Source organism: Daktulosphaira vitifoliae, unplaced genomic scaffold, assembly GCF_025091365.1.
Source record: "Daktulosphaira vitifoliae isolate Bord-2020 unplaced genomic scaffold, ASM2509136v1 Scaffold_1, whole genome shotgun sequence".
NCBI classification, from domain to species: domain Eukaryota; kingdom Metazoa; phylum Arthropoda; class Insecta; order Hemiptera; family Phylloxeridae; genus Daktulosphaira; species Daktulosphaira vitifoliae.
The window spans coordinates 22,256,554-22,267,982 of NW_026099572.1; the positions used below are offsets into that span (position 1 = coordinate 22,256,554).

The 11,429-nt window shown below is 27.0% G+C and overlaps 1 protein-coding gene across 1 annotated transcript in view; it reads left to right on the forward strand.

Annotated features, from left to right (window-relative positions):
* Positions 1–6,092: 6,092 nt before the first annotated feature.
* Positions 6,093–11,429, forward strand: part of LOC126896652 (Kruppel-like factor 1) — a 60,339-nt gene continuing 55,002 nt past the window's right edge. Inside the window, exons 1-2 of the mRNA XM_050669641.1 lie at positions 6,093–6,235; positions 11,086–11,148. Of these exons, the coding sequence (XP_050525598.1) occupies positions 6,119–6,235; positions 11,086–11,148 (180 nt within the window). The 5' untranslated portion in view covers positions 6,093–6,118. The remainder of the gene's footprint in view (positions 6,236–11,085; positions 11,149–11,429) is intronic.

The window sequence follows — 11,429 nt, forward strand, 5'->3', positions numbered from 1 at the left end:
ATCATAAATTGATATAAGTATTTGATATTCTCAATGTTCTCGTTTAGTGAGATTGTTGCCCGTTAATTACATTTATAGCTAACAATTCATACAAATTTTCTTTTATTTGAATTTGAATTCTACTTTTTAGATAAACGACTTTAAAATCAATTACAGAGGTTTCTCTCAGATTTCTTTAAAAAATTTTCTTTTTTAGTTTATTACATCAATTAATGACTAAATATATTTAAATAGAGTTGTTATTTAACGATTTATTTAATTTTTCAATTTTATATTTTTAACTTTATATTGCTATAAATTTTTGAAAAATGTTTGGATCAATATAATTTTTTTGTATGTAAACAATTTAATAATCTGACCATTTTCCCTTGTACAGGGGACGTTAAAAACTTGAAACACGCGTATAAAAAACTTTTCAAAACGTTCTTGAAATCTTAACACCTTTAAATATATCTAAAATTATTGCTTATGTAATAGACTTTAATTTGAAAAAAAATTTGTCCTCGGGAATTGTCTGTGTAGCGGAAACGAACATTAAAAATTAAAAAAAAAAGTATTTTTGTATAAATATCGCAAAGTTTAAAAGAAAAAAATAAATTAATAAAATGTTGTACAAAAACTTATTTGAAAGTTTTTTTAAGAAATTAGTGTAAACTCCAATGGAGTGTTCAGAAAGAGGTTTAGGGGACCAAACTAACTTTTTTCCCCTATCTTTTTTTTTTAGAAGTTAAAAACTTCTATATTTATTTTAAATTTTATACGTTTTACATAGTTATGAAAAAGGGGTGGTTGGGTCGGATTAAAAAAATGTAACATGGCCGCCAGGGATAGACGGCCGGTTATAGAAATTGTTTGAAAAAAAGAGGCACGATACGGAATTAGAATCCGCGACCCAAGGTGTCGTAGAGACAAACACTTACCACTAAATCTTCGTGCACTTATGATTTAGATACCGATACACTTTCATATAGGTTGATGACGTGATGTGCGGTAGAGGACAACACGGTATTGTGTCAAAGTTATGTTAAAGCTTCCTTTAGCTCATTTTTTTTTTTAATTTCAATGTAATATTGTTATTATTACTTTTAAAATAATTTGCAACTGATTGATTTTATTAATTTAAAATACTGTTTCAAAGGCCACAGTGATGGGTTCACTGATTTTCATAAAAATTGTATAGTTATAATAGTAAGATGATAAAGAGAGAATGAAGCTAAAGAAAAGGTTATGTTAAGAATCAAGTTAGAAAAGTTAAATAATGTATATATTGATGGCTTACAAAAAAGAGGTAAATAAATTGTTTTTTCAGGAGAGCAGTTTGATTTTTTTTCCTATTAACTCTTATGTATTATTATTTTTTTTTATAAAATTTAATGACTAAATTATTCAGTTTTTACTTTTAGAACTTTTATACTGTAAATTTTAATAGGAAGTTAATACAACAACACAATTAACTTATTTTCATCAAAAATGAACACTCTTTTTTTGTACTCAGATATTTATATAAAATATTTTTACAATCAATTTTGTTCCCATTCAATAAAAAAACGAAAATTTCTAAAATATTAACAACAACGAAAACGGAAAAAATAAAAACAGGAATAATAATAACAACAAAACAACAGAAATAAAAAAAATAACAACAAAACCATCAATAATTTCAAAAACAAATAAATGGGAAACAAACTATGTCGGCAATATAAATCCAACTTCTGACTTGTAACTATCACTCCGGATATGAACTTCACAACCAGTTAAATATTTAATATTTCTACATTTAAATTTTAATATAAATTAACATTTTAATTATTATTCGATACAACATATAAAATTATTTTTTTTCATTTAATTTTTCTTTACTAAAAGATTTCAACTACTATTACGATAATTAATTTACTTTTATTTTTACAATTTATAAATTTCGATAATTATTTTTATAATGTTTTGTGAATAAATATTCAATAAATTTTATTTAAAATTATTTAGCTTAACTTAGATTAGTAAAGAGATGTCGTCTTTTCATTTTCTTCTCCAAGTGTTTTTTTGAGAGAATGATTTCCTAGAACTATTATGACATTTGAGTATTTTGAGCAGACAGTTTATTTTTTTAATTAGGCATAAATGAGTCAGAAAGATGTATCCAATTCTCACTCGAATAATAATGACTTTTTCATACGTAGTAAGATTGTTACAGTTTAGTGAATTGTCCCAAATTTTTTTGAAACGTCTCAATTAAATTTTTTTCTTTCTCTTATATTGGCTCTTTTTGAGTGATGTTGTCGTTATGTGACAGTTTTTTGGGGTTTTATTTATTAAAAAATGTGTTTTATTTTTAAAATAATTTAACTTAAAATAACTGCCAGTTTTATACCATATTAAAGAACTGATTGTTCTCTTTTTATTTGAAGAATATATTATTCTGTGTAACTTAAGATAATAATCACTTAATAAGTCCGAAAAGCCCCTGTAACTAGTTGAAATCCTTTATTATGAATAGAGTCTAGAATTTTTAGGAGGTTTGGTTGGCGGAATAATATTTGATAGATCCATACTCAATTTAAGCCAGTATTGTTGATCTATAAATATTAATTAAACTATTTTTTATGCTACTTATATGATACGGTCATTTAATTTATATATTATTATTAATTGTCTGTTTATGGAATGGTAAAATGATTCTCAAATTCTTTTTCGGTCAAAAATAGTATAGTATTATAGTAAATATAGTAATACTATTTAAATTGACTTGACAAAAATCAAGAAGTTCCCTTGTATTATATTGTGATAAAATATATATGTGAATGAAATAAGTAATATGTAGTCAGTACGGATATAGATCCATAATGACTAATTTGTCGCTGATAGTCTTATTTCGCCTAACTTGTCAATTTGTATGACAAATAGACAAGTTATATATATATATTACAAATCCACTAATTGTACTTTGAATTTTATTTTGACCTGTAAGTTATCCACTCTTTTATAGTTGTAACGCATTATTTTTAAAGTGGTATATAACATTTTGGCAATCCAGGCTGACTAAATTGTTATTTCGGTTAAATTATTTGGTTAAAAAAAATATTTTATATTTTTATTTAATCTAGCTGTCTTCGTTCAAATATTGCATTTAGTTTAAATAATTAACACAATAGATTTTTTCAAAATCATAAACAACTAAATAATTAAACTTTAATTATACGTAATAGCTTTACGCGTTGGTTATACGCTTTAGTTATAGGCACTAGTTATATGCCTTAAAAAAAATTCACATTATGCAATTAATGCGTTGAGTATATAAATTAACTGCAATAATTGCCTTTTGTACAAAAATTAGTCTCAATGACGTAATTAGTGTCACGTATTAAAAATGTTTGATATACAACAATATGCCACTTTATCAAACCATTTAACTTAGTTCATCAGCATTAGTGTCATCGTATGAACTAGACTTACGACTGTTATACGATATTCCTATTGACTATGACTATACAGGGCGATTGATTAACTATACCTCACGCAAAATCTTTAAAATTATAAAAAATCACCTATCTAAGAAAATGATCGGTTGATAACTTTTAAACCAGTATTTTAAAAGATATTATCACTTTTATACTAGGGCGGCAGGAGTAAAGCGGGTGTAAATATTTTTATATTTGTGCGTATATAAACCACACTACTCCTCCCCTTATAGTATAAATGTTGTTAATCTTTTAAAATACTGGTTCAAAAGTTGTTATCAAGTAGTCATTTTCTTATTATTAATCTAATTAAACTTATAAATTTTCATTAAAAAAACTTAAGTTAATACTACTTTAAAGGTGAGAGAGAACCAATTTTTTTTTAATTTTAGAACATAGGTAACTTTATTAAATTTTGAAAAGAAAAAATTATAATATGTTTTATATTTTTAGAGATTACTATAAATTACTGCTAAACTCTATTTCTTTTCGTTATTGCTATAAATAATTCAATTGGTAACTTTTTTTTCATTCCTTTTTAAGTTTAGTTAAGTTATTGGTAGAGTATTAGTATTAGTAGGTTTACTAAAACATCATATTCGCAGAGTAATAAAAATTTTCGGGAGGCTAAATTTTTTCTTTTCTACAAATTTTAGCTTCGATGTGAAGTTAAAAGCTATCCTATTTAACCCCCTTTCTATTTCATGACTGAAATAATATTTAACTAACAAAATAATAATAATCAGAAATAATGGTCAGAATAATCGAATTAAAAAAGTTATATTTTTATTTTATATAAATCTATAATAACAAATTTAATACTAAAGAAGTACTAGAGGTACCGTGGTGCATGTTGTACGCTGACAATATAGTGTTAATAGGAGAAAATAGGGAGAAAATTAATCAAAGGCTAGAGGTGTAAAGGTCAACTCTTGAAGGAAAGGAATTAAGAATAAGTAAGAGTAAGACAGGGTGCATAGAGTACGAGTTTGACATAGGTGAACACGAGGTAGGTGAAATCACGATATCAGTGACAATAAGCGAGGACATGATAGGAAAGGTGGAAAGTTTTATATATTTAAGATCAGTTGTGCTAAAGAACGGTAGTATTGACGAGGATGTAAGACACAGGTGGTATGTACGAGTGGATGAAATGGAGAGAAACGTCTGGTGTGTTATGTGATTAGAGAATTCCAATGAGACTGAAAGATAAGTTCTATAAGACTGTAGTGAGATCAGCTATGATGTATGGTTCAGATTGTTGGACGGTTGACAAGAGAATAGATCACAGAATGAGTGTAGCAGAGATAAGAATGCTTAGATGGATGAGTGGAGGAGTCACTAGAGGTGTAGCGTCTACCGTGGATAAGATGAAAGAAAATAGGCATAGATGGTTTGGTCATGTTATAAAGAGAGAGAAATCAGAAGCTGTAAGAACAGTTATAGAGATGAATGTCGAAGAAAGAAGAGGTAGAGGAAGACCAAAAAAAGAGATGGAGGGATGTTATTATACTTATAAATCATAAAACTTATAATCAGGATATAATTAAGGTAATATAAGTTGATTTGCTGATGGAAAAATCCAATAATTCTAAAAATTAAATGCTATCTACACATTTACATATAAGTGTTTTTTTATGATAATAATATTAATCACTGTCAGATATCACCTATAGCGTTTCCGGACTGTGCTACGATGTTTTTTTGTAATCTTCACTTTATTTTAGAAATTAATATTGCTGCCAAAGAGGGAGTGTGCCCCTACTAAATACGCAACTGTTTTACGCTTTTGGCTAAGATATTGATTCCAAAAGTTGAAAATATTTATTTTCAGGTATTTCTCTTCAAAATATAAAGTGTTAAAAAAAAAAAAAACAAAAAAATTATTTTATTTTTAGCTCTTAATTGAAAATGTTACCCCTCTACGAGTAGTCAAATTATTCTATGGAATAGATGTATAACATTTGTTGTTAGGAAATCTAAAAAAGAATTTGTAAAAATGGAAAATATATATTATTGAAATAAGTGATACTGTATTTTCTTACAGGTAAACTATCTAGTTTGTTAAATAAACAAGTTTAGAAGTATTATAAAAACTCTCCTATTATTCAGCGTAGTCATTAATACAGGAACATCCAAACAACATTTTTGAAATGTTCGCTTAATAATAATTTTAGTGACTATAATAATTGCAATACATTCGCTAATAAATACATGTAAAAACCGTCAATGGTAGATTTTACACGGTAGTAGTAGCGTTGTGGAGGAGGGGTTTGTTGTGTGCCACTGGTCTGCCAATATCATTGAAGCTCCGCCTATTTCATTCATAATTCTTCGTCATCTGCGACGGTCGCCGGACTGGTTCACGTAAACGCTCAACCAGTTCGAATACTATCGTCGAACAATTCGAACATTATTTGACGGCCGTTTCGACGTTTACTGTGTTGATTTCGTATTCGCGTCGTATAAAAAAAAAAGTTTTAACTCTTTCGCTTCTGTTTTATACGTCGTATAAAGTAAAGTCGCCGCATACGTTTGTTTCGATTGTTTTTATTGATATTTACCTTTTTATTGATAATCATTCTGTCTAAAGGTTCGTGATTTAAGAACGGTTACACTGATGGTATGATAGGCTCGTACACTGTTGCTTTGGACATAGTATGGAATTATCGCCGGTGAACTGTCCGCCGTCGTCGCCCAGTGATCAAATCGTACCGGATTCCTGTAATAGTAATAATTGGATGAGCGAACAGTTGGACTTTAATTGGCAAATGCAGGTAAGTCACAATCGCTAATTAATGCTACCTACTTACGTAGTGTACGAACACTATGGGAAACGTGCATCCGATAATATTTATGTAATTTGGCGGCATTGTAATAATATTATGCCAATCGATAAAAGTTTTACTTAAATAAGCTCCACTCGAAGGCTTTGCATTATTTTATTAAATAACAAAATAATAATATATGATACATTTAGGATTTATTTGGAAATGTCTAAAAGATAATATGATTATTATATCTGATTTTTGGTTAAACTCAAATTTTATACTATACTCAAAATTTACTTAAGAACCTTTTAATTGATTTGGAACAATGAAAACAAAAACCATACTTGCTCAAATGAAACGTCTTAAAATACCTTTTAAGGGTATTGAGTAGTATAGTGTTCATACTTGCATTTGGAATGTTTTTAAATTTATTTATTGTTGGTCATATTTTTAAAAAAGACACATAAAATAGGCATTTTTTTATTTAATGAAATTTTACGTCAATATTACTGAGAAATATGTATACCTATATAAATATAAATTGAATTTTTAATTTCAACTAATTATAGTTCATAAGGATAAACAAGGCTGTAGTAAGAACTATTTAACAACTCTGACAATAAATTAAATATGCTCTAGACCACCCCCAAATTCGTTTGTTCCATAACCATAAAAAAAAAAAAAAACGTAAACTAATGTTTTACCAATATTTACAAATGTTTTATATTAATATAACTGAATGAAACTGTCACTTTTTAAGATATTAGCATTTAAAGATTTATAAAAGGTAAAGAGTTGGAAAGTGTTTAGCGACGTTTCTTTATCATAACTCAGATAAAAATACTATTACGTTGTGCACTCTTCTACACTATACCTAAAAATTATATCAATTCAAAAAGTAATGTTATAAAACTAGTTATCCATTAGGCAAAATTTTGTTTATTACATTCTTCATAAAATTGTAATTATAGGTCTTCATTTAATTTCTATAAGTTACCCCTAAACTACCCTCAGAAAATTTTATCATAGTTTACAAAAATAATTCGAATTTTTTTTCTTCAAAATTAGCCATTTAGTCCACACAATTAAAGGATAGGATTGTCTATAAAAAATCAAGTATTATCTAATAGATAGAATTTTAGTAATTTTCCCGGTTACTGGATAGCTTGACGTTCTTCGCGTTATATTGCGTATATTAAAACAAATTTATCGTAATTGTCTAGAGTTAATGAGTGTTAATCAGAATTGTTTTAGGACCCAAACATGTGCTTGATTGACATAGATCTATGTTAAAGCACATAGGGGTTCTTTATCTCTTGAGTGATATTTTAATTTTTAAGTTATAGTTTCTTACATAAATTGTTATTGTAAATCAATAAAAAAGAACTTTTGAGTGTTGTGATAATAGTTTTCGATAAATTAATTAAAAATTGATTTTTATAAGTAACTTAACTGATGCGGCATTGTACAAAACTCGATGAAATAATCAGCACGTGCGATTAATTATAATTTACCGACATGAGTGATTAAATAATAGTAATTATAAAACGATACACACTACAATGTTCCGATATACGCGTATATTCATACGGAAACAATAAAACGTGTTGGGTTCTCATGTTATCGTTTGCTATCGATCGGATCAGGTTTTCTCGAGTCTGTAGCACTACATCTCTTTCACGTGGCAGCAGGGCAAGTTAGATTATGTAATGGTGTGCACTAGGCAAGCCAAATCTACTAGTCAAATTAATAAAAACGCGATGGAACATAGAGACTTACAAAGTAATTGGTACCGACAGTTTTCGATGGAGTAAAATGCAAATAATTATTATATCACGCACGTGTCAGGCGCTTATGACAGCTGTGTTTAATGCACAACATATTATATGAGGGCTTAACGATATAGTTTTTTAATGTGAAATCAGACTTTACCTAAAAAGATGTATAAATAAATATGTACACATTATGCGTAATTTTCATTAATTATTATAAAATAGAAATAAGTTCTCAGATGTAAATGTGTTTAGAATCATAATATTAAAGTATATTAATTATTCAAATCCATCGCCATATAAATAAAAACGTCTAAACACGTGGGCGCAAATTAATCATAGGCATTAAGACCCTATGTACCAACATTTAGAATGTAATATATTTTACAGGATCAAATTTAACAATCATTCTTTGTCTTTCTCTTGGGATCTTTCTTTTTTAGTGGATATGTATATCACACCATTAAAATGTTGAAATATATACAAGAATGATGGATGTGACGAAATCACTTTTTTTTATTTTAATCATAATACTATACACTTGACAATTGTATTAGTAGCAATATAAGCGATCTCGTTCTTTTATGTTGTGGTTACATAAAATCGATCTACAACTTGAGCGAACCCGTACAAATGTATGATATTGATCCACCTATCAATTTTATTTATTTTATATATATAACACAACATGATTTGTAATAAAGTGGTGTATGATCATGTTTAAAGAAATAGAATTAAAAATTACGATTGTTACTTTTTCTTATATCATGGTATAAAATAAAAATACTTTTATAAATTTTCAAAAAATCGTAGAAACTTATTGAAGAAAACCTAGAATTTGCATTCCTAATATGGAATGCATATTATAATATTCTATAGGAAACCTATTGCATACTTATAAAGTTGAACACATTGGGTCCTAAGTTCATGTATTAAAAAAGTGAAAAAAAAAGCATACAAATATGCTCTAAAAACATAGGCGTACAATGGTCTACTGTGAGAGGGGTGGACTAAATTTAATTTTTTATTCTTTAAAAAATATTTTTGTATAAAAATGCATGTAGTTTTGGGGAACTAATGTATACACTGAGAAGATGTGTCCCTAAGACCCATTACTTGATGCTTATGACTATATCTAAAATAAGCATATATTTAAAAAACAAGATATATTTATTCATATATTTAAAATGTATAATTAAATTTTTATTATAAATAATAACACTGAAGTAAAAAACTATAATCAAATAAAAATTAAAAAACTAATACTTTTTTTTTATTTAAGTAAAATTGAAAAATATAAATCAAATCATTTTGTATTTTACAAAGTATAATTATTTTTCAGATTTTTTTTTTTTAATAATAATAATTAGATTATTGAAATGTAAATGATTAAATGTTGAAATATATGATTGAGTAAATTCAGTACCTACTCAACTATGATTTTTGAAATATTTATACCTACCTCAACAATTACAATGTACTATCAGTTTTTTTTTTGTTTTCTTACTTATAAAATCAACAATTATCGACTAATAATTTTTTTTTATCATTGAATATAATCTATCTTTATACGTTTAATGAAGTAAGTAGTACATCTTTAAAATTATATAAATCGTTCCACTCATTTCTTCAGGTAGATTTAGATTCTTAAAAAAATAATAGATAGTCATACACACGTTTAATTTAGCGGAGGGTAGTGGTGATAATGTGTTAACATGTATTCCATTAAACTGCTTAAAACTCATGAAACTCACTCAGTATCATAAAATAATATAAATAAACTATAAAAATTTTGAAAATATAAAGATTTTGTGAAAATGTTCGAAAAACAATTTATTTGTCTAGTATTTAATTTTACAATCATTAAAAAATGATTTTCCTGACTATGTGGAAAAAAATATGCACTAATATTTCAAAAAAATTAACTATATACCAAATATATCAAAGGACCCATAATATACAAAACTATGTACTATTATACTTCATAGTTTTAATGATTTTGTTATGAAATGGATCTATTGCTCACTTATCAATGTTTTCCTAAGAAACAAAAAAAAAACCATGAAAATGTATGAACTTACGACCTCTGTTAATCATTACTTACTTAAAGAAACTTAAAGTTGTTTTTCTCTATCAAATCACTGCTAAATTTTTATTTAATTAAAAGCTAAAAGGCTTGACAGCTATGAGAAAAAATATGCAACATTTTCGCATGTATTTTCATGGGAAATTGTAGATCTTTCCACAACAAATCAATTTATTTCACCCTCTCTTATAATATTCCGAGTATATCTTTGAATAATTAAGATATTTCCAGAGAAAGTTACCATTATATTATTTTCTATAGTATTGTTAAAATTATATTAATTATATCAATAGCACCAGGATTTTTGCTTGAGTAAGGGCTCAGGACTTTTTTTTTGTTTATCACAAACTTTCACTAGCGCCAAAGTCAAACACTATTTAAGTAATAATTAAGCACGTAGGGTGGTATAGTCCCTCTATCTCTACGTTACTATAACAAAAGTCACAATGAATGAAAATGAATAATCCCATCAAAGATACGAGTATTTAACGTATTTTGTAGAAACTTTCACCAGCCCTCTTATGTATCTATGTAGACACTATATAGGTAAACAATATGTTGGAAAAAAGTCAGCATCGGACGTGAAGCAATAACTTTGATAGAGAATGGAGATAGTAGACTATACATATGCACACAATATATCTTGTTATAGCCATTAGGTCTAACACGATTTCATTTCATTCAACTTATTACTGTAACGAACTCTATTAGGAAGTCGGTCACACTCGTGAACGCGTCGTGGTATGTGTGTTTTTTATAGTTTAGCAAAGTGAAGAAATCAGCACTCGTCTTCGTAATTTTTCGTACGATACTTAATATTTAATTTAAATATTTTCGTAGAATATAATTTTAAAATGAAATTTACTAACTTGTACTTGTTTTTCAAACTGATATACAACCATTCGGCATAAAATTCCTATTATGTACTAGTGTTTTATACATAACAGTGTATTTTTTATACCGTATAATAATACCAATATAAAATTATATTTTTTCAGTTTCTAAACACGTTACTCTATGGGTGCGATAAACTGGAAGCGAAGACTGAGGAGAAGCAGCGGGTGAGTTTCAATATTCATTAATAAAATATAAAGTATATACAACATTAGGTAGTTGAATTACAAAATATTTTTTAGCCGTATGCATAAGTAATCGTCAATATTCTAACTCTTGTTCGATTATATTTTATTGATTATATTTNCGTTCGATTATATTTTGATAAAAAAGTTTTACAATATGTAGTGGCAAATTTTTATTGGGATTATCGGTTAAGTTGATGCTGATTTGATTTTAAATCTTAGTGCACAATTAATGTACTATTAATATTAGTTTCAGTACACGA